General features: G+C 36.3%; 1 protein-coding gene across 3 annotated transcripts in view; it reads right to left on the minus strand.

The window, feature by feature from the left end:
* LOC142461501 (thyrotropin-releasing hormone-degrading ectoenzyme-like) overlaps positions 1-23,860 on the minus strand; it is a 294,642-nt gene extending 270,782 nt beyond the window's left edge. For all 3 annotated transcript variants that reach the window (XM_075563514.1, XM_075563512.1, XM_075563513.1), the window contains exon 1: positions 23,728-23,860. In XM_075563514.1, coding sequence (XP_075419629.1) covers positions 23,728-23,826 — 99 coding nt within the window. In that variant the 5' untranslated portion in view covers positions 23,827-23,860. The remainder of the gene's footprint in view (positions 1-23,727) is intronic.
* Positions 23,861-25,396: the final 1,536 nt, after the last annotated feature.

Genomic DNA, 25,396 nt, shown 5'->3' on the forward strand with positions numbered 1-25,396 from the left:
CTTTTTTGTAAGTGCCTTTGGTTTTTCCTCATATTCTAACTCTGGAAATGATTGAACATCATTCAATAATCTTTGGTATCGTGACTCCTGTATCTCTTTCACCATCTTTTGATCCTTTTTATATTTCAATACTTTGCCCATGAAATCCTTCAATAAAATAACCAGAGGCTTGGGGTTTCCCTTAGTTATTTCAGATTTAGATAAACTAAATGTGTTCTTTTTTGACTCTCTTACTTTAGGTGCGCATTTCATTATAAAACTTCACTATTTCTTCTTGAGCTGCCCTTTGACTTTTCTGTTCAGCTTTTCATCACTTAACCCTTTTGTTTTCACTCTTCTATGCTAAAGAGAAAGTGTCAGAGTCCCTTCTGACATTCACTTTGAACTTTTCTTCCTTGTGTTTTTTTTTTTATGACTTTGTGCTTTCTTTGTGTGTGACGCTCTGGAGGCCCCTCTGTACAGCGCATCAAATCCTCAGTGATAAGGATCCGAGTGAGTCAAGTCTATTCTCGAGGCCTTCTCAAATTTCAGGTGGGACCTACCGAAGACTGTACTTTGACTCTTGTGGAATTATTTTAAATTTCCTCCATTTAACGCTGTATTTAATCTGTGAATAAATGATGATCTCTTTCACACCCAGCTCTTGGCCTAACTTTGTCTGGTAATCTTGGGCTTCTCCGTTATCTCTTACAATTGATTTAAGCAATTTGATTCCTGTATCTTCCATGTGCATGTGGAGGACCCTGTTCACACTTGTCTATTTTGCTGCAAAGGCGGTCTTTTCCATAGAGAAATCCTTAAACGTCCATAATCTGATCATATCATCTCCAGCTTCGTTTCTACCACAAGTGCTGTATTTCCTCCTCCTCTTTGTTTCCAACTTTCAAAATCTCACAATCAATCATGATCAATGCATCTTGATTGCATGTTTGATAAATCTGAGACTGGTCGGTTGGGAGAATCCTTGAGTTTCCTTATCACTTGCTTTAGTGGATAGGAACCCTGGTGACAAAGTGTTTACACATCGGACTGCGGACCATGAGATCAGCCATTCACAAGCACCAGCCACTACCTGGGAGAAAGCCCTTGCGTGCTACTGCTGGAAAGAGTGATAGCAATCGTCTCAGCAACCTACAGGGGGCGATGCTATGCAACCTAATGGCAGTAATTTGGGTTGAGCTGAGCTTTAGTGGTTGGTGTTTCACTTTCAAGATAAATCTCGAAATGTTGTCTTTGATGATGAATGTGGCACAATTTCTCTTGAATCTGTCATTTTTAGCATAGTAAGCTGTACGATTTCCTGATTCAAAATGGCCAACGCCAGTCCAATGCCACTCACTAATGCCTAGGATACCAACCTTTATTTCTTTCATTTTATTTTTGATGACTTCCAAGAGTTATACTTTGTATGTTTAATATTCCCATAAAAGTAGGTTTTACAGATGTTTATTCTCATTTTGAATTATGCACATCAGCAAATCCCATCGTTATGGTGAATTCCAGTGTGAGTAAGCAGCTCTTGCTCAGTCACAGGTTGAGTGCTTTTGACCTGAGGAGCTCATCTCTGGCACTGTATCTGTCAGTAGGCGGTGCTATTCATCAAGTTTTCAGCGGCTAATTCCTCTTCCTTTGTCATGGTAGGCTCTGAGTTGAGAAGCTCCTCTGAAATCTGTTCACCCTGAGCACCCATTCTGGTTTCTGAAATACCAGTCGGCCCTCACACTCCCGCCACCACCGTGTTATGAGAAGCTGATAGTGGTTGTCAGAGATCATCAGATAGGGAGAGCCACTGTGTAATTGAGGGAAGGAATAGAGATAAGCCAGGCAAATTTTAATCTTAATTACATTTCAGGAAAAGTGGGAAGAGGTCAAAATAAAGTGCTTTAGTTCCCCTTGCTAAGATCTTCTAAAGCTATCCTTTCAGAATAAGTGGTATTGGTAATTATACACCATCCATTTCTGGTCTCAGGGTTGTGGGAAAAAAGAAAGAACTATTTTTTAAATGAATATGGGTATTGAAGAAAGTATGATTTGCTTCATATGAAATATCATAGAGATATACTGACTTTCTTTTTCATGGTAAATACTGTATAAACTTTTTTTAATAAGCTGAGCTTTTCAGCACATTTTTTATGCAGTTTTTATGGTAGAATCAGGTGCCTCAGCTGATATTTGGGTTGGCTAATACTCAAGTATATATGGCACCTTTTATTTTATTTTTTTTATATGGCACCTTTAAAAAATGTATATCACAATTCACTGCTGTGAGGGCAACTCTAACTGAAACAGAAATTAAATTTGCATTACAACATTTATACCTCTGGGGATTTCATGGGTACAATTATTAGAATTCAACTAAGCTCCACTTACCTCTATAAGGAACTGACTGACCCAAGTGATAATTTAGTGCTAAAGATCTATGGTCTGTTATAAAAAGTCTAAGTAAACAGATCCATGCATGTATTTATGATTACAAAAGCTCTATTATAAAATAAATTAATGCATCTGCTTTACGATATCTGTAATATGGTCTATAAATAGAGAAAAGAAACAAAAGTTAAGAAGTCTACTGCAGAAAGTAAGACCCGGCCAACCCAATGCCCACACAAAAGAGCACCTGCAGGCTCAGCTGCCCAGCAAGAAAGTCACTGGCCATCCTTACGAGCTGGCAAAGTATGTCCCTGTAACTCCTGTGGCCAGGCAATAAATCCCAGCCCTATCACTAGGCAAGGTAGGACTTAGACTTCCCAACATTGTCCACAAAGGCCTGGACATCCTTTGTCCCTCGGAAGAATGGCCTTGATTGTCCTTGTGACATGACAAGGAAGGCTATGTGCATCCCCACACCCAGGTAAGAGAGGCCCTGGCTTATCGCAGCTCTGTCAAAGAAGCCCCCACTGTCCCCATGGCCTGCAAGACAAACCAAATATTCTAACACGACGCAGCGGCAACGCAAAATTACAGCTGCACCATGGTGCTGTCAAAATAGTATCAATCATGGGACACACACACACACACACAAAACTGAACAATTAGAAGAAGAAGAAAAACAGGAAGAAACAAATGAAAAGCACACAGAGATAAAGGAATATTTGGAATAAAGAGCCCTGAAACTACCAGCAATAAAATTCTGAAGAATGATCAGGTACTTTCAAAGGATGGGAAAATGCTCAAGAGAACACTGCAATGAATAGCAGAACTAGAAATTCTACACCAGAGATAATTCCAGAAGATAAGTTATAAGATAACAGAATTAGACATAATTGCAAAAGGACAGAGAAATAGAATCAAATACATGGAAACCAAATTAGTATGTTTGCAGATATTCTCCCAAGTACAACTAACAGGAGAAACAATTAACAAAAAGAGCAGAGGACCTATAATTATAAGATAAGATGTCTCAGCAAAAACTATAGAGGCAAGAAGTCTATGGATTTACCACTAGAAAATCCTGAAAGGAGAAAACTGCCATGCAAGATTATTATATCGAGTAAAACTAACCCTCAAATATGAGGGAGAAATAAGGGTATTCTCAGACAAGAAAATATTTAAGGAATATGTTAAAATAAGACCAGCATTACAAAAAAAACATTAAAGGAAACATGATGGAGAGAGAATTAACGACATTCAATGAAACTGAGAGAATATAAAAATAAAACCTCAAGACCAACAAACTAAAATAATTTTTCAAAACACCATAAAAGTATAGGAAGAACAAAGAAATCAGTAAACTACACAGTCACACAATACCACTGAATGTCAATGGATTAAGTAGCAGTTGTTCCATCAATATGCTTCCTATAAGAAACATATCTTAGAAACAAAGATAAAATAGACTAGACAGTATAATGCAGAGAAAATTTTACCTGGTTATGGCAAAAGAATGAGTGGAAATATTAATTTTTGATAAAACAAATCTTCATGTTAAAAAAATAAAATTATTAAAGACAAAAAATGACATTTAGTAATTATAGGAACAGTAGAACAGGAAGACATAACTCTAATAAACATATTATGCACACAGGAAAAGACCCCTAAAATATATTTACCAAAATCTTTCAGAGTTAAAGAAAGTAATAGAAAATAAAACAATAATAATGGGAGATCTCAATGCAGCACAATCAAAGAGAGACAGACCATCAGTAAAGAAATGCAATAGAGAAATAAATAAAACAACTAACCAACTTGGCTTCCTAGACATATACAGTGCACTCCAACAAGGATTATCACAGTATCTATACATTCTTTTCAAGTGCACAAAGAACTTTCACTAGAAGAGACCATATGATAGGCCACAAATCAGGACTTAATACATTTAAAAATATTAAGATTATACATTCCATTTTCTCAGAACTCAACACTATAAAACTAGAAATCAACAATAGAAAGAACATGGGCAAAAAGTCAAATGCATGGAAATTTAACACAGTATTCAAAACAGCCTGTCACTGGTACAGTGATAAATACATAGACCAATGGAACAGAATATAAAACCCCGTAATATATTCACCCACCTACAAATAACCAATCTTTGACAAGATCCAAAGACCTTCAGAGGGGAAAGAGATCGTCTCTTTAACAACAGGTGCTGCCAAAATTGATCTATATTTGTAGAAGAATGAAAAAAGGATCTATATTGCTCCTCATGTACAAAATTGAATATAAGAGGGATGAAACACCCACATAAAATCCAATCATTATAAAAGTCATAAATGAAAATTTAAGCACAAATGTAAGGGCCCTCTTTCAGTGTACAGACTTACTATGAAATATAATAAGGGAAGCACATGGTAAAAACAAAATAAATGAGTGGGACCAACTAAAAGTAAGTTATGTGCATCAAAGGGGTTTATCAAAAGATTAAAAAGAGAAGCAATCAACAGGGATAAAAAGCTTTGGAAACAAGACAATAAACAAGGAACTAAACTCTAATATCTATAGAAAACTGCAGTACTTCAACAAGAAAAAAAATGATCCAATTAAAAGTGGCAAAATAATATGTTCCTAACTGGATACTTTGGAACTGTGTTTTATCTAGCCCCTGGTGACTCAGGCCACAGACAACTGTTCTACATAGAACTGTGCCTTCAGACTCGAGGAAAGAAGGAAGTGGGGGTTAATAAACCCAGGAAAAAGGGAACAACAAGTGATCTAAAATCGATGACAAGGAGGGTGTAGGATGCCTGTAGGGCTTGATCAAGGACAATGTGACTGAGGGGAATTACTGAAACCTGAATGAGGGCCGAACATGATAGTGGGACAAGAGGAAAGTAAAAGGATATAGATGAAAGAACTAGGAGGCAAAGGGCATTAATAGAGGTATAAATACAGGCGTGTACATATGTAAATATATTTATATATAACAATAGGGAAATAGATCTATGCACATATATTTATATGTTAAGTATCAAGGTAGCAGACAGACATTGGGTCTCTACTCAAGTACTCCCTCAACGCAAGAATGTTTTGTTCTAATAACCTGGCATTCCATGATGCTTACTTTCCCGACACAATCTCTGAAGACAAAATGGGTGCGTAGCAAATGAGGCAAAGCAAGCTGATGGTGCCCAGCTATCAAAAGATAAAACTCCTGGGGCCTTAAAAACTTGAAGACAAACAAGCAACCATCTAACTGAGAAGCAACAAAGTCCACAGAGAAGACACACACCAGCCTGCAGCCTGTGTGATCATGAGGTGTTGATGGAATTAGGTATTGGACATCAAAGACTCAGAACAAAAAATCTCATCAATGTGAATGAGGGAGAATGCAAAGTGGAGACCCAAAACCCATCTGTAGACAATTGAACATCCCTTACAGAAGGATCACAGGAAGAGACGAGCCAGTCAGGGTGCAGTATAGCACTGCTGAACCATACAACTTTCCTCTAGTTCTTAAATGCTCCCTCCTCCCCCGACTATCATGATCCCAATTCTGCCTTACAAATGATTTTTAAAAAGGAAGAAAACATCAAAAAATAAGTAAATAAAGGTGCACAACATCCTTCACAGATCACTCTATAGAGTCTAGAAGGATCTGATTTAGAAAACACACTAAAGGAACTTGCTGTTACCTTGCACTCATCTGTAGCAGATTAAAGGAACTAAAACACTCCCATGGACTTAGGCTGGAAAGACTCAGCGTGAGAAAAAGCAGATGATTGCTACGTGTCCAGGTTTGGGATGTGACGGCCATTGGACTTCGGTTCAGATCTCTTACTTTAAGGGTGCCCGATGGATGATGGCTCAAGACTACATGTGTTTATAATGTTCATGCTCTCTTTGCTCTTTTACGGCATGTGTAAATCTAGCAGGCATGACTCTGCCTTTGTCAATCAGGGTTACAGTTTTCCATGATCTCCAATCCTCGCTGTTTGTGCAAACAATGTCCAGTCATTGACGTTTTTAATCTGTCCAGGGAATAACTCATGTATTTTGGTCTAAAAAGCTAACCTTCACATGCATAATTTCCTTTTTTCAATAGGGGTTTGAATGTTATCCCACTGGATAAATTAATGATAATATCAATAGATTGATCATATGTCTCATGGGGATGATTTATAATGCTCTCCAATAAAATGATACTGATGTTTCTAAAGTGAACCAGAGACATATATAAACCACAGATATATGAATGAGTTCTGAGTTTACACTTAATTATAGCCCTACCCTAAGAATAATTAATTCTTTAAAAATTATGTATTTATTTTTAAATTAAATTAATCATTTTATTGGGGGGGCTCTTCCAAATCTTTAACAATCCATTATTCATTAATATTAAGTACACTTGTACATATATTTACATCAATATTTCCAAAACAATTTCTACTTGAGGCCTTGGTATCAGCTCTCTCCTCTCCCCACCCTCCCTCATGAGAACAATTCTTTCTTCTATCATGGTTCTACTTGATTATTGTCCTCAGGGAGAGTTCACTGAAAATATGGGGACAATCCATTACAAAGTGTGGTGAAGAATTCAGATAGTACACAGCTATCTAAAAGAACTGTTTCTGGGGTCTTTTAATCTTAAAATAAGCAGCCATCTGAGAGAGGCTTGTAAATAATCAAATCCAAATCCAGAGGTGGAACAGTATGAGAGCGTACACTTTGAGCATCTACATACTTTGCTGAGGTTACGGATGACAGTGAAAGCCTAAAATGCATTTGCATGTGGATTAAACCTCTGGAGAATCCTCTCTGACCACATACTAGGGAGAGAAATAGTCTTGCTCTTCAAGACAGAGTACATTGTAGCTTATGACGGATATGGCTATCATGTCATCTCTTTGTAGACCCATTTAAAGTTGTTCCAAATTTTAATATTTTCTAATTGAAGTTTTTCTCTGGTTTATTTTGTTGTTATTTTTGTTTACTTTTTTGTTGTTTTCTGTAAATTAAATCCAGGGTAAGCAAATCTATACAGACACAAACTGCCTCAGGAGTTTCGTAAGGACACGCTGGGAAACTTGGAGGGGAAACAAGGAGCTAACAACAATGAGCACAAGGAAGAAGGAAAGGTTTCAAAATGGACTGTGGCAATGATGTCACAGCTGTTTTTAATATGACTGAACTTTGAATTGAATAATATATAACTTACACATCAGTGAAACTGCTAACAGTAGGCTAAGGATATGAATAAACAGTTAACCAAAAATGATATCCAAATGGCTACAAAACATGAGACAAATGTTAACAATAATTACCCATCCAAGAGAAGCAAGTCAAAATAAAGATTGACAACACAGTGCAATTAAAAACGAAACAGAAAACAGCAAATGCTGCAGAAGGTGCAGTGAGACTGCAATCTCACACGCTGCCGGCCGGTCTATTCATAACCACCATGGAAAGCAAACGGCACCACCTCAAAGAACTGGGAATATAAATTCCATATAATACAGAAAAGTGTCTGCTGGGGAGATAAGAGCCATAATATAAACAAACATATGCACTTTCGTGGTTATCTCAATACTGTTCAAAATAACAAGAAGTTGGAAACTACTCAAATTCCCATGAGAGGAAACAGATAAAGAAACATTTGTGCAGTGGAATACTATTCATCACTAAAAACCATGATGAAAACATGAAACATAAGACAGATGGACCTGGAGAACATTATGCTGAGCAAAGTTCATCAATCAAATAAGGACAAATAACATAGCAGACCACTTCTATAAAGATAAAAGTCAAGGGCAAGATTTGTATATCAAAGGGATCAGACCTTGGAGGTTCCCTAGGGAGAGAGGGTGGGAAGAGAAAGCTTGGAATTTCAATAATGACAGGTAATGGATTCTGTGAAAGGGAGGATGGGCGTCCATAAGAAGGAAAGAGAAATTGGGGGGCTGTGCTAAGGAGTAGTTTGAACTGTTGAATGCAGTTGATGGTATGAATTATAATTCCCTGGTTGAAGGTATGAAATATAATTCCCTGACCTAATTCACAATTGAAAACATTTCACACACACACACACACACACACACACACACACACACATATCTATTAAAAGGTACAGATACAACTGCCAGTGTTTTAATCCTGAGTTCGGAAGTTGTTAATTTTGTTATGTTATTTAAATTATTGTCTTAGTTTTTCATCTATACAATGTGGATGGAAACCGTGTCTAAAGTATTTAGTTGTCATGAGTATTAAATAACTTAATGAATATAGGAAAATTACACAAAATCAACTGGCACACATTGTTTACAGGTTGTTATAATAATGACAAGCGTTGCCATTTCAGGCATCTGTGAACATGGTAACTTTCCCCCAGTCTTACATCCATGCTTTATTTCAAATTTGAAAAAAAATTTCTTGGACATTTTAATTAACACTGAAATTGTTTTAATTGCTTCAGGAAGAGCAGGAAGCAACTGAGTCATGAAGTTACTGATATGGCTGATATCTTTCAGGAAGGAAAATGGTGTGGCAACAAAAGGTTTCCACTTCATCAGGATGGAGCTGAAAATCAACTTGGGGACTATATGACAAAGCCCAAACATTCAACTGGAAGATCTTTTTTTTCACGCTAGCTTTAAGTGCTTACCAAGGGCATGTACACCAAAAATTCTCTACCGTAAATTGGATCTTTTTATATTGCTAAATTAATTGCTTCTCATTAGAAAAGTATTACAATCAGGCTACTGAGATAAACCAGTCTATTGGTTTGGGGTCTGCTCTGCCCTTTAAGAAAGCCTAACCATGCCTGTAGCATCCTCTAGCCTACACTGTTCCATCCTCTCTCTTCCAGATAGCTATTCGGAGACTTCCAACTTCAAGACAGCCGTTGTCTGCATCCCTTAGACTCCTTGTCTAAACAAAAATGGGAGTACACACCAGGAAAAGTTAACTAGGGCAAATTATGTAAGAGTGGGAGAAAGAAAACCTCTGATCAAAAGCGATTTTAGAAGCCATATATGTAGGAGAGCAATTCCCTTGGACAGGCAGGAAATTATACCTAAAGGCCTCTCCAAAACAGAGATCAAACAAATGCTCTGCTAAAAGGTCAATATATATGAGAAGGCAGAATTTGGAGTCAGGTAAACCAGGTTGAAATCTTTGCTCTGCTATTGATGGACAGTATGACCCCAGGCAGACAATGTACTAACCCATGGTTCAGCTCGTTGAAAGCTCAAATAAGTGACGTAAGTACTTACAAAACAGCAAGAAAGACCCTGGAGTAGATGGATTTCCATGGTGGCTTCAATGCTGAGCTCGCCATGACAGTGACTGCAAGTATAGCACAGGACCGAGCGGTGTTTCATTCTGTTGTTAGAACTGACTCAATGTACCAGCAACAATGTAAAAACATATGTAGTGTTTATTTTTTAAAACAAACACAGTACCTTTGTCTTGCTAAAGATGCCATTAAAGAGCAATAAAGATAATTATTTTAAGTGGTTCTCATGTGTAGAATTCATCACTGTAAGAAAAACATAGATTAAGCAAAGTTCTGTTTCTGAGAATGAGATCAGTCTTTAAGGCAAAAACTATAGGTCTTGATGTTAAAAAGCAATAATTCAAATAAAAAAAACAAAGAGTAGAAACATAATGTAAATGAAACAAAGCTTTGGGCCAATGGAAGGTCCATACCTTAGACTTTCTCTTTATCCCCCATTGTCTCTCTTTGATATCTCTTCTCTCTTTCCCTTTATGTTTTACTCTGGATTTTCCATACTCCTGTGATTCAGTTCACAAGTCTCTCTTCAGTTTCCTCTAATCTACATTAAACTTATTTACTGTTTCAAAACATAATTCCATTTTCATTTCCCCCTCAGTTGTTCTCCAAAACTGCTTGCATTTTGGTCATATGTTCAAATATCTTATTTCCTCAATTTATTAATATAATATTTATACCTCATACTTGACATATTCATTATCTTAATTGTATACATGACTATTTTATGTCTACTTCCTCTATTAGCATATACCCACACATGGAACCATATTTCTTTGTGTAAATGGTGATTTTTTTACTATAAAGTACTCTTTATAATCTGTAGAAATAATTTGTAATGAAGTATACATTTGGGTTGATCTAGAATGTATTTTGTTTACATTAAGCCTGGAATCTTGGAGCATTTTGATTAGTGAACCAAGCATTTTAAAATAAAGACTTAAGGTTTGTAATGCAATTCCAAATTTTAGGGGAAAGGTTCTTTTCTTCTTCACTCACCACCTAGATTTAGAACAGAAAAATTCTTTGTAGTCCCTTTGCGCTAAAGGGGCACTTTTTCATTTTTCTTTCTGTAAACTATCTCATTAAATTTCTCACCATTGGCTTTGCTCCCTTTCTGTCACTACATGAAACCTTGAAAATATATGTGCAAATTCTCTTCGTTGGAAAAAATGTCCTCAAGACAAAAGCTCACTTCAGTATTTCTTTTAACCTCTCTCTCTCTCTTTTTTTAAAAGTTAAGATTATGCTGTATGAAACCAGGGCCAAGTGTTCTAATACTTATATAAAAAAAACTCACTAAAGAAACCAGAAAGACATTCTATTTTTAAGAAACAGAAAAAGCAGCAACTTGCTATCAGTGTTACCAGGCAATATGCAATAGAATGACTGATGAAGTGAAGAGGTAGTCTCCAGATAATGTTCTCAGTAGGTTATCAAATAGCCAACAGCCTTCCTAAAATAAATCCTGGCAAAACCTGTAAAACTGTGGCCATTTTTTTTCATTATTTCAAAAGAAATAGTGTATTTGCTTTCAAAAATGTAACCTGAGCCAATAATGGCTGCTTGTTTGTTAGCTCGGAACAGAATTGTGTCTTTTTTGTGTGATACCTCAGTATTAGACCTAATTGAAGCAGAAATTCTGACTGAGATTTTAATTTGTTCAATTAACATAGGTGAACTGTTTGATACCTGATAAGTACTGCATAGCTTTGGATCTACATAAAAAGAGATAATTAAAGTGGGCCTGATGATGAAACTTTTGAATTCTATATGTATCTGGTAATCAGATATAGCTTTCAAAATTTTTATAGTATACATTGGTATATCAGGCTGATTTTAAATGGACTAATGTTTATGATGACTAAAAAGCCTATAAGATGCTAAAACAACACATTATTATTCTACAGGATAATTTGATTAAGTTAAATGTCTCATATTCCACTACTATCAGATTATGTATATTGTGAATATACTTATTTAGCGTTTTCTCCCAAAACTAATTTTTATAAAAGATGTTATATCACTGTTCATTTGCTTTTTCTATACTTCTTGTTTGTAGAAATATGTCCACGTTTAATTCCAGTTGACTTGCTCGTTTGTCTTTTAAGCCTCAATTCATTTCTAACTTTGTTATTTGTCCTTTTTCTAAATATTATAGAATCTCTCCATTCTCGAAACACCCTTTACTAAGTATGTGCTGTGGGAATATGCATTGGTTTATTTCCACTTCTTTTCACTGTTTGTCTTCAATATCCATTTCTTCTCTGTATATCATTTATAAAACAATCTGAGATTCAGACAGATTCAGGATTGGATTGACCTTGAAGCTCCACTGGAAATGCAGTGAAGGTACCTCCTAGCCTAAGTGAATTAGAGTCCCATAGATGATAGTAAGTCCCATAGATAGCAGGATAGTAAGTTGTGGGAATAGCATAATCTTTGTACATCGCCATGTGTACTAATTTACAAGGCAAATTTTATTCTTAATTAAAGCTATTAAATACATAAATAAGTGCAAAAGTCATTAGAATTAGGCTTTTCATTACATATGCAAATACTAAGAATAACAAGAGTAGCCAAAGAAATAGTTGAGAACACTGCAAAGTAGAATTTTACTACAGTCAATTTATATAAGATAAAACTAGGATAGCGGTGTGTGCGTGTGTGTATCATGTTATCACAATTCCAACTACCAGAAAGGATCATACGAAAGACTAGGTAAATAATTTCAAAACAAGTATTGCACTTATTTAAACATTTTAGTGAAATAAAAATGATTGAACATGATGCAACAAAGGAATTTTAAAATTAATATAGCTAAAACACTAGGTAACAACAAAATAATTTGACCCAAGAGGAGCAGAGAAAGCATTATAATCTCTGCCTGTATTAATCTAGTAATGAGATGAATACAAGTAAGGAGCCTTTTACCTATTTTCACTTAATAAAAGACAGTTTTATCAAATAAATGCTAAATAAGTCCAGAACATCTAGGTAGGAGAACTACAAGCTCAACCAAGTATAAAAAGAAGAAAAAAGAAGCTGTTCTTGGTATTAAATTTTGCCCAAGAAAATAGAAAAAAAAAGCATTCAAACAGTGATGAACTAAATATGGACAAGAGAAAACTTACTTCGTTCAGCAAAAAGCACAAATTAATAATTTACCAGTAAGTGGTAAAGGCATTTATCATAGAGATGCCAATAAAATCATGTCCTTTCACTATGTACATTTTCTTTACAAGAACAAAGAAGCTTTTCCTTTACACTATGTCTTAAAATCACCTCTGGCCTATTCTAATGGTCGTTCAAGGCCAAAAGCTAAGCCAAGACACTCAAGTAATAAAGAATAAGAGTCAAAAGTATATTTCATCTGGAAAATTCTTTTCAAGATTTTTTAGAGATACCAGCAGACAAGCCAGATAGACAGAAATTACTTCAATATTAATTTCTTTTACCTTAGAAGCAAGTAATTAGCTTCTCCTACCATTAAATGTAAATTTATAACCAAAGTAGAGAAGGGATGATGCAAGCAGAAATGTATTCAAGTAAAACTAATTTTAATAAATTAAAGGCTGTGCATTACATGTGTCAACTACCATGTACTATGAAACCAACATTGAGAAATATTTTTCCAATGGTCTTCTAATCTATTTTGGTAATTTAATTTTTAAATACATTTAAAAATCAATTCTTATTATCTTTAGTATTTCACATGCAAATACTGAATTGCTTTTTATACCAAAAAGTTCTTTCTTACATCATCTGAAATTTGCTACTGGAATTTCGGGCCATTTATCTTATTCTGACCCTGATGTTGACAGAACTGTGGTGACTGGTTTTCCTATGGTGACCATTCATGCATTGGAGCCAATTACTAACTCTTAGAATTCTAGCCTGCAGAGGGAATATATGTAACTGCTCTCGCTTCCCCCCGCCACCTCGGATCCTCTTTCTGCCCCTTCTCCTCTTCACCTAATTTTTTCAGTCTCTTAATATTATTCACATTTTTGAACTGAGATGATTGAAAATAAAAAAATCAAACCATTATCATTGAGTCAGTTCCAATGTACTCTCTGAATATTGATAGTGACCTCCCAGATCACATAACCTCCATTTCTTAAGCCTTCATTTAATGTAAACTATACATTAATACACTGTATTTACTTATTCATACAGAATATTAATAAAAAGCACATATGCTTTACTTACATCTATAGCAAAAGATTACATCTCAAATCATATTTCTATTTAAAGAATGATATACTAGAGAAGTAAAAGAATATATGGATAGATATCTCTGCTGCCTAGAAGCATGAGCACAGCTTTAAATCATTAATTATTTAAATCATTAAGTTATTTGCATCTCTCCTGATTGATAAATTGAATATAATAATATCTATTTTACAGGAGTGGTAAAGATAATAGTGTAAATTCTTTAAAACAAAAGGTGCTAACAAAAATTGCTACTATTATGTATATTAATATTAATACCTTCATAAATCTGACCAAAAGTCTGTTCTCCAACTTTGTTTCTGAGAGTGACCACAGAGAATATGTTAACCAACATCAGGGGCACTCCTCCGCCCAATAAAGGGAAAAAGCTCCTGAGGCAGAGCATTTGTAGTGTGCATTTGCCCCCTACAGAGAGCAACTTGCTGTAAATTAGTGCACCTCTGGTGTTACATAGGGCTCTGTCTGGCCACAGTGAATATCTTCATAAAGGCGGTTTTGCTTAAAGCTCATTTTTTTGTGATGGCCAATTTAAGAGAACAGTGTGAAGGTCAGAAATTTTGTTTCCTGCTTGGGAAAAACGCTGCAGAACCTGGCAGATGTTGAACACAGCTTAGGACAGTGGTATGGAAAAAACAGGTGCATGGGTGTGTTTCTCATTTCTGAAAAGGTACAATGTCAACTGATGACAACCCTTGTTATGGAAAGTCCATCAGCTTCCTGCACAGAAGAAAATGTTGACAAAATTCATGCACTTGTGCTTGAGGACCAGCAAGAGACCACGGATGAGATGGAGGACTAGCTGGATTATATTGCAACTCAGTTCAGTGAATTTTAACTGAAGATTTGGGAATGGGAAAGGTTGCTAGGAAATTGGTGCCTCGGGTAATCATTGGCCAGGAAAAGGAGCAGCCAGTAGAAGCATGCCATGGCTTTAAAAGAACAGGTAGGAAACGACCAGACTTTTCTTTTTTTCTAAGGTAATTACTAGTGAGGAGACATGGTGCGATTCTTAGGAGCCTGAAAGCAAACATCAATCAAGCCAATGAAGATGCCATCTTTAATTGTACCCCCAAAACAAACAAAAAAACACTTATCAAATGAAACTAAAAGATCAAGATGATGCTCATTTGTTTGTTTTTTAGGTGAGGGGCATAGTGCATTTGGAGTTTACCCACCAGGTCAATCAAGCTTTCTACTGAGAGGGTCTGACAAGATCATGTAACAGTGTATGACAAAGAAGACCTGATTTGTGGCAGACGAGGGACTGGGATTTCCACCACAACAACGCACCTGCTCAGGCAGCTATCTCAGTGCACCCGTTTTTGGCAAAAAACAGCATGCCTCTCTTGTCGCTCGCACCTTACTCACCTGACCTACCTCCATGTGACTTCTTTTTGTTTCTATGAATGAAGAAGGACATGAAAGGGCAGCAACTTCAAGGCACAGAAGAGGTGAAGAAAAACATGAGGGAGGTGCAGTCAGCCATCCAAACAGATGAGTTTGGAAAATGTTTCCAATAATGGAATCACAGATTTGACAAATGTATTAAGTTTAATGGAGAGTACATTAAAGATCATAAGGTTGTTTTGTAACATAATAATAATTAATAAATACATAGCTTTGAAAAAATTCCACTTTGGGGGGCTACCCCCTCATATATACGCCATGTATGGGAACATGAAGAGAACAAAACAGTCATTAACTACATTTGATAGTATAAATGTAGTTGAGACTATGGATAGAGACAGCAAAGGCGAAGAAGGATTGTTTAGATGAGGGTTCAGAATAGCAACAATGAAACACAACTTTCCTCTACTTCCTAAATGCTCCCCTCCCCTCATCAAGATCCCAATTCCACCTTACAAATCTAGCTGAACCAGAGGATGTACACTTGTACAGATAGGAAATGGAAACACAGGGAATCCAGGAAGATGATCCCTTCAGGACCAGTGGTGTGAATGGCAATACTGGGAGGGTGAAGGGAAAGTGGGGTAGAAAGGGGGAACCAATTATAAGGATCTACATATAACTTCCTCTCTGGGGGGTGGACAACAGAAAAGTGGGTGAAGGGAGACATGTAAGATATGACAAAATTATAATAATTTATAAATTATCAGGGGTTCATGAGGGACAGAAAAGTGGTGGGGGGACGAGGGGAATGAGGAGCTGATATCAAGGGCTCAAGTGGAAAGCAAATGTTTTGAGAATGATGATGGCAACACATGTGCAAATGTGCTTGACACAATGGATGGATGGATGGATTGTGATGAGTTGTATGAGCCCCCAATAAAGTGATTAAAAAAACAGAATAGGAAGAAGTTGCAGAACTCGGAAGTTGATTGTGCCCGAGGCGGAGAGTTCAAAGAACAGGAGGAGAGCTAAGTGAACGAAAAGAGGTCCCCAGGGGTCAAAGCTGAGGGGTCAGCTTAAATGTGACAGGACCCAGGAGACCCCATTAGAGAACAAAATACTTGGGCAAAACAATCTTCATTTCCCCTCCTGAATTGACATGACATTATGTCCTTAACGTCTTCATCCTAGTTCAAATACCAACTCATTTTTCTAATTCTTATAAAAAGATGCGATATTTCTCTCATAAATATCATGGCATTTTGCTTATATTGCTTTTTCTGATAGCCACTTTAATTAAAGTCAATCAGTATTTATTAAATATATACTGTATACCATTTAATGAATACTGGATACACATGAGTGAATAGTACGGGCTAATATCTCTCTAGAACATTTACAGTGGAGATGTGGGATGTTAGTAAGCAGGGGTAGAGCAGTAGACATAGTAAATATAATATAGAATAAAATATATATATGTTATAAAGTGACAAATGCTAAGGGACAAATTGATGTATGAATCAAAATAAGGGAAATGAAGAATGAACGTGTTCGCTGTCATTTTTTACATGGAAGTCGTCTTTGAAAAGGTGGCTTTTACACAGAAGATGCGGTACAGCTAACAGAATCAGGACAATGGTTTAAATAGAACTCTACGTAGAGAAGACAGCCCGTCACAAAGGCCTGACCCTGGGAGCGAACTGGATGTAGTCATCAGAAATCAGGGCGTGGTGAGAAAGGAGACCTGAGAAGGGAGTCATAAGAGGCAAAACCACAGAGGGAAGAGGGAAGTTAAGGTCACTGGCAAGTTGGGGAGATTTGGATGAGTGGAGATCAGAGGTTGGGTCTTATGAGTTCACTGTAAAGATTGGCTTTTATCCCCACTTTGGTAGGGAGTCATTGTAAAAGTTTTGACATTAGATAATGCCTTAACAGTTAAAGATGGCATCTGACTTAAGGGTAAAAAAATATATCAAGCTGACTGGTTAAAATTCAACTGTACAGGAGCAGGATTAGTTCCAGAAAGACTATTTGGGAAAATGCTGAAGAAAGAAAACAAAGACCACTGACATGCTGTCTGTCCTGACTCGCAGTGACTCTTTACAGGTTTCTGAGACTGAAAACCTCTGAGAGCAGGTAGCCTCGTCTTTTTCCCATGGAGCAAGCAATGGGCTCGAACTGCTGCTGACCTCGAGCCCCACCAGAGCTTCTTACGACTAAGGCAAGGGGTTGGTCATTCGAACAAGATAGCAATATTGTTGGTGAGGAAAAGGGTTCAAACTCTGGAATTATTTTGAGGGGAGAGCTGACAGAATGTCCTGGCAAACAGAATGAGAGAAAGGGGGGCTGAAGAGTATTGTGAAGTATCCAGGAATTACCATAAACTGATATAATTTAAGTAATCACTGGCTTGAGAAACAATTTATTGTTGAAGGTACTGTGGCTCTGAGTCAGACTTGATTTCACAGCACTGTTTGGTTTTGGGTTTTTGTTCACTAGGTTACAACATTCTTGAGAAAGCACTCTCTAATTTCATTTCTGTTCTATAGAACCAATACATTCTGTGCATAGAATTAATCTGTGCACTTTCCCGATTATTAACCAGGGTCTGGATGACGTAATGCTATAGATGGGGAGCCTGGTATCAATAGAACCAGCAGTTCTAAAGGACAGGCTGGCTTTTCATGTCCATTTGTGTAGAAGACATATAAGTTAGATATGTTTAATCTAATAGGTACATGAATATTTAAAAACTTTAGTTATACCACCAGAACATTGCAAGTTAAAATGTCTATTTTTTAAAATTTGTTCCTTGTGAATATTGTTCAGCTCTGGTTTTTGTCATTGTAGCTGGTCTCTAAAATGTTGTAATCTTCATATAAGTGATGAAATACGTTCACATTTAAAGGATCGTCTTTAAATTTGCTTGTCATTTAGAAATCTGTTTCTCACTTCTAAGCTTACACTAAACCTTTCCAACTTAGCATCTTATGTAAATTTAATGAGCATTTTCTCACTCTCATCATCCAGGTCATTGGGTCATTGATTCTTATTTCTCTTTGTGCTTTTAGAGCAAAGAGACTGTCTCAATCCATCCTTTCCAGTCTTTCCGGTTTATGGACAGTGCTTTCCTGTTTTCATTGCACTTTTATCATTTATTCTCTTTTTAAAGCTATTATGAAAGATTACTGAGCTAACTAAACTGTTTTCACAGAACAGTTCTCATTCTTCCTCTTTCTATCCTAAGATTATGAAAATATTTAAATCAGGGTGACGTTACAATTCCGGAAGATCAATGAAACAGAAGTGGGAATAATTAGATTAATTATTAAGTAAATAACTACAGAGATGATAATCTAGCATAACATCTATGTAATGAGAGGCTTGATCGTTGGCAGAAGTTAAAATTGACTAGCAACTGAGACACAAAGGAAGACGAGTGCAGAGGCACAGAAGTAAAATTTAATTGAATGTAACAACATAATACATTACAATAAAATAAAATAAATGCTGGGTACTCTAATGATATCCATACTTGTTTTATTAATTCCAATATCTATAACACCTTTATAAATATTTTTCTTGAAATACAAATGTAATTCTTAGTCCTCCTTTTTAAACTCTCCATTGGTTCCTCATGATTTTTCAAAAACAAAACAAAAATTAAATATTTCTTCAGGCACATAGCATTTGAAAGAATTTATTATTATCAGATTCTCACTACAAGAAATGTTAAAGAAATCCTTTAACAAAAAACCCACTGCCATCAAATCAATTTTAACTCAGAGTGGCCCTAAAGGATAGAATACAGCTACTCCATAAAGTTACAAGGCTGTGAAGCTATACAGAAGAAATAAAAAACAAATTCATGAAGAATATAACAAATAGAAACTATATAGATAGACATATAGGATATTTCCTATTATTAAAATATATTTTAAATAATTGAATAATAACAATATATTATTAGCTTTTAAATATATCTGTATAAAGGAAATATATGAAAAATAACAAAACTGACAAGAAGAAAGAAAGAGAATTACACTATTGTTAAGCTCCTTTGATGTGTACATAATATTACAAAACAAAAACTCACTGCTATGGAGGTGATGATGACTCACAGCGACCCCTGTGGGTTTCCAAGATGGGAACTGCTTAGGGGGGTCGAGTGCCATCTTGACCTCCTAGAGCTCCTGGTGGTTCCAAACTGCAAACCATGCAGATCCCAGCTCAACATGGAACCGTAAGATGACTTCTATATAGACGTTGACTACCAACCCGCATATTGTTGTTTAAAGTGCTTGCTTGCTGATCAAAATGTTGGAGGTTTAAAACCCCAAGCTGTTCCTCAGACAAAAGATGTGTCAGTCAGCTGCCATAAGCATCACAGCCTGGAAGACCCTATGAGGAAGCTCAATTGAATTGAAAATCAACCCAAAAGCAAGGAGGTTGGATTTTTTTCTATTAAAAAAGTTATGTTTTAAGTCTTAATGAGTTTCCTCCTCAAGTTAGAGTTAACCTAATGACACGGATGGAGAACATCTTTCTGCACCTTCATTTACTGGTGGGGCTCAACTCACAATGAGAAGGAACAGCTTCAAAAGACCATGGCATATGTGAATTAAACTCTGAAAAATTAGAAGTTGTAAACAAAAGAAATGAAACACATAAAGTTCAATATCCTAGATATGTAACAGCCAAAACAGGCTAATATTGACCAATATTTTTTGTCAGATAGTCATAGGGATTATTATTTCTAGTATGACAAATTCAAGAGAATTGATTAGTAGATAATATCAAAAGGAGTATTTCAAGATCTATCTTGAAGTATAACGCTGTCTGTGATAGGATGATATCTACCAAGGACAATGAAGCCAGCAAAATTATTATTCAAATTCATACACCAACCACATAACTCTTCAGCTTGAACTTCAACAAATATAAAATAAAGATGCACTGATAGTGATTCATGATTAAAACTCCAAAGTTGGAAATGAAAAGGAAAAATCAATAATTGGAAAATATGGCCTTAGTGATAAAGAATGCTAGAAATCATATAATAAAATATGTTTAAAAGCAATAACTTCATTATTGCAAATATCCTTGTTCAAAATATAAAAAGCCTCAGTCCATATAGACTTCACCATGAAGAATATGGAAGAATGAAAATGACCTCATCTGCGTGAAATGACAATGAAATAATGCAATAGCATCAGTCAAACCAAGACCAGGGGCTGACTGTGAAACAAACCAAAAACCTCATAGGCAATTTCAGGATGAAGCTGAGAAAACTAAATACAGGTTCATTAGCATCAGAATTCAATTTTTTGGTATATTGTACTTGAATTTAAAGATCATCTCTAGATGTTCTGCCTTGAACACGAAGAACCAAAGAAAAGATGAATATAGGATAACATCAAAGGACTATTAAAAAGACAGGAAAATAGAGAATAGCAAAATCAATGTCATAAAAGACTCAGAAGCTTGCTTTTGAGCATACAGTAGCTAAAGTAACTGGTAGAAATGAAAAAATAAGTGTGAGAAATTTTTATATATTATGTTTCTTCTAAAAGCAAAACAGCACCAGAAAAATTTCTCCATATTGGTGTGAGTGGCTTAAGAAAAGTAAAATTGAAATGGACCTGACATCTTTCATGACAAACAAGTGCATTTCAAAAGAAGAGATAATAAAAGATCTTAACCAAACACGGCAGCTTGAGAAGACAGCGGAAAACAGTTTAACAACATGTGGAAAGTCCTACAGTTGGAAAGCCCCAAGGGCAGAAGAGGATGAGCAGATGTCAAGCTGAACGAACTGAAGAAAAACAGTAAGCCTCCAGTTAAAATTGAAGGATTCTACAGACAAAATATTAAATTATATATACATCAAAAGAAGATGGAAGGAATACACAAAGCACCCATATCACAAAGATTGGTCTGTATTTAATCACTCAGTAGGTAGCATTGTATCAAGAACAGGTGATACTGAAAGAAGCCTAAGTTTCACTGAAGGTGGAAGTTAAAAACAAGTTTTCAGAAATTGGAAAAATATCAAAGTAAACACTTTAAAACTCTCATGTAGCAGTAGAAGCCCTCACTAGTGTACCTCAAGAAACTGGCATAACCTACCCAACCAACTGAAAGATATCCGTGTTTGAGCCCATTCTTACTGGCAAGTAAAATTTTGCTGAAGATAATTCAACATCGTCAGGGAGCTGCACGTGGGACATCTTTACTGATGTCTAATTAGTCTTGGCTGAAAGCAAAGAATACCAGAAAGATGTTTACTTGTGTATCACAACTATGAAAAGATGTTGAACAGTGTGGGCCATTACAAACTATGTATTACACTGCAAATAATGGGAATTCAGGAACACTTAACTCATTCAAACAGCACAAGGGAACAGTATGCAGGCAATCAGGAAAGGTAAGCATCAGGGCTGGACCTTCTCACCATACTCGTTCAACATGTATGTGAAACAAATAATCCTCAGCCTGGATGAGATGGAAAATAATGTGGCATCAGAATCTGTAAAAGCCTCATTAACAACTGGCAACATACAAGTTAAGAAATATGCTTGCTGAAAGAAAAGAGGGCTTGAAGCACTTACTGTTGAAGACCTACTACTGCCTTCAATATGAGCCACAACTCAATTTAAAAAAACATGAATCCTCACAACTAAGCCAATCAGGATAAACGGTAGAAAGATTTCATTGATCAGAGATATAATTGGATCTACACTCAATGCTCATAAAGGCAGCAGCCAAGAAATCAAATGACAGTCACATACTGCAGTGGGCACATCTATTGTATAAGTTTCTTTAAAGAGTGAAAGAGCAAATGCGTCACTTTGAGGAATCAGACGTGCAGACCCATGCCATGGTGTCTTCAGTTAGTTCATAATAAAGGAAGATCAGAGAGGATTTATGCGTTTACAATTAGAGGGTTGGAAAAGGATACTGAAAGAATGATGCCATCACAAGCAAAAGTCTTTTAGAAGATACAGCCAAAATGCTTCTTCGAAGCTCGCCTGGTGAGACTGAGTCAGGAGCGTCCAGTCTTCAGAAGAAGACATCATGGGAGGTAAAAGACACGGTCATTGTAAATGAATAAGACACTTAACAGGATGGACTGACAAAATGGCTGCAACAGTGGACTCAAACATAACGACTTTGGTGCTCTGTTCTGTTGTGCACAGATAGGTCTTCACGCAAAGACTTCTAATGACACAGAACTTAATGTCGCCTATTTTAATAAAACACCAAAACACACTTTTTAATCATTGCACTGATGGGTAATTGTACATGGGGGTTTCTATTAAAACAGTTCATATTTTTATATATTATACGTCAACATAAACTCATTGGCAATGAGACAGTCACTACTAGAATGCAAAAGTAAAATCATTTTTATTAAAAAGGGATATGTTTTCTAGAAAACCGTATTCATAATTTTAATAAAACAGAAACAATATTCAACCTATAAAGTACAAACCAATCCTAATGGGTACAATTCATAACATCCTAAAATTGATGACTGGAGACATTAAACCTACTTTAACAATTATTTCAGCTCCAGTAAAACAAAATTCATTGCCATATAAGTAAGAAATAATGAGACACATGCTAGTGTTAAAAACAGAACCGGGGGAGAGAGGTACAAAGAAACATCATTATCCTGGCCCAGCTAACTACAGAAAAAAAGTTCATGCAAGAGATCCTAGCTCTAAGTCTAATTATTGTCCCAAACAAAGAAATCTATCCACTACCATTGAACCAATCCCGACTCCTTGGACAGAGGGGAACTGCCCTTCTCTTCCTCAGGCTGTGTATCTTTAAGGAGCCACGCCCGTCTCCCTCGGAGTGGGCTGGTGAGATCCATCCAGTGGCTTTTTGGTTACTGGCTGAGCACTTAACCATTGAACAACTACCATTCAACTATCACCCCCACACTATATCATCTTAAGTCTCATCTCTAGTTTTTGTTTATTACTCTTATTTCCAATAAAATGCTTAATTCCCAAAATGTTCCCATATTGTTTATAAAATATACATAGCAGGTCATTGCCTATATCCTTCTACATTAGCCAACCAAAATAAACAAATATTTAAGAGCTACCACTGAAAAATAATTGTCACTATACTAGTCTGTTTTCTTATTGTTAATAATATCTGACGTTTATATAACACCGTTTGTACAGCAATCTCATATTGTGTCTCCAAACATTTATTTATTAGTACTTCCAATATTTCTATGCATGGTTTGGCAAATAATCATATCTGGTCTTCTACTTTATAAAACAAAGCCCTAACTCTTAAAGTGGCATGAGCCTACTAACTTCATATTTTCCAGCTCACAGTCCATTTCTATCTGCTAGGAGGAGGCAATACATAGAATCCACGCAGCATGAGGCAATTTGACTTCCCTGCATTGTGAAACAGCCAAGCGGCATTTGGGTCTTATTTATTCCCACCTTTTTGTATGCGATCCAGTCAAACACCCTGTCAATATCAGTTGCCTGTAGCACTTCCTGTGAGACCGGATGGGAACTGGCCAAGCCATCAAGCAGCATCACTTCATGCAGAACATCTGTCAGGAACCTCTGCTTTTCCTGCAATACAGATGAGTCAATATCATAGGTGATTCAGGGTTATGACAGAATGTGTGTGACAACTGCTACAGAATATGTGTCACTTAATTGATGAAGCTCATTAGTCTTAGATGGTGAGACTCAAGTGAAACCCAGTAAATTAAATGCCTCCTAAGTTACTTGAAAATGTAGGCGGCTGCTTTGAGCACGGCATGAAACAAAATCAATGAACTACTCTGGGCTCTAAAGAGATTTTTTTTTTTTAATTGACTCTGTTTAACAGTGGGGAAAGCAAAATTTGGACAGTGGACACATAATGAAAGTGGCTAGGATACAGGCTTCGTGGGGTGTGCTACAACATAAAGACGACAATCCAGGTTTCACAGTGCCTTTGTAAGTGCATTCAGTATAAGAATACTAACTAGATTTCAGGCTTACAGTACTGTCTCACTATTTAGTATCACTAATCTCTAATACCATGTGAACAGGTCATCCTCCCTCCCCTTTCCATGCCCCCTGTGAGTGAGCGCGCACACACACACACACACACACACACACACACACACACACATTCTCTCTCTCTCTCTCTCCCCCCTTAAGAATGTGAAGAGAACACAAGTAATGAAAGATATAACATATGTGATGCATATGAGAATTCCAAATAACAAACACAAAGCAGATAACAATGCATAAGAATAATAATTTACCATGAAATTATAAAAAGTCAAAATTACAAGACTTCTCTTCTGTGTATCATTGAGATATCAGTCTCTACTCTATTAAAAGTAAATTTATTATGGTAGAAATAAAACAAAGTAAAAAGTACTTTTCTGTTGTTTTGGATTTTAATATATCCTCCTTTAAGGAAGTGGCTTGGGTTTTGTCGCCAGCACACCAAGGATGCTGGCAGCTCTTAGTCCTCCTGGCCTCCTGCCTCCAAGGGGGGAGGAGTGAAATCAAAAAGAAGGTGCAAGGGATAACAAGGGCTAACTAGCCCCCAGACAGTTAGGAGCTAAAGAGTATCATTATGGAGATTAAAGGCTGCAGAGTTAAATTGCTCAAATCATTCTGAGCTCAGTCCTGGAGCGTCCCAGGTTTGAGCCAGCAGATAAACAGTATGTTATTTCTGAGCAAGTTGTAATTTCAAGCTGAGAGAAGACTAGTCCTGGAGTTAAATAAAATAGAAATGGAGAATAAATATACCATGAAAAGAATAGTTAACTAGCACATGTAAGTGTACATTCCTTTTTCTCATGCTTTAAAAAATATTTTGTTCATCATTGTTTACTTTGTACAGTTCAGTGGCTATATATTGGGCTTAAATATTCCTCTTTTACATTAAGAGTTCTACAGAAATCAGCTGTATTCTCTCAAAGAGAGCAATGCTGAAACAATTGAACCAAACCACATTCTCAATTACAGAGGAGTGCTCCAGATCCCGGGAGGCCATATATAAGAAGTTTACACTTGACTGAATTATATGAGAATATGGCATAAATAGGCTATATTTCTTCTCAAATAAACGTCCTACTTCAAGGCAAATTAAATAAAA

Source organism: Tenrec ecaudatus, chromosome 11, assembly GCF_050624435.1.
Source record: "Tenrec ecaudatus isolate mTenEca1 chromosome 11, mTenEca1.hap1, whole genome shotgun sequence".
Taxonomy (NCBI): domain Eukaryota; kingdom Metazoa; phylum Chordata; class Mammalia; order Afrosoricida; family Tenrecidae; genus Tenrec; species Tenrec ecaudatus.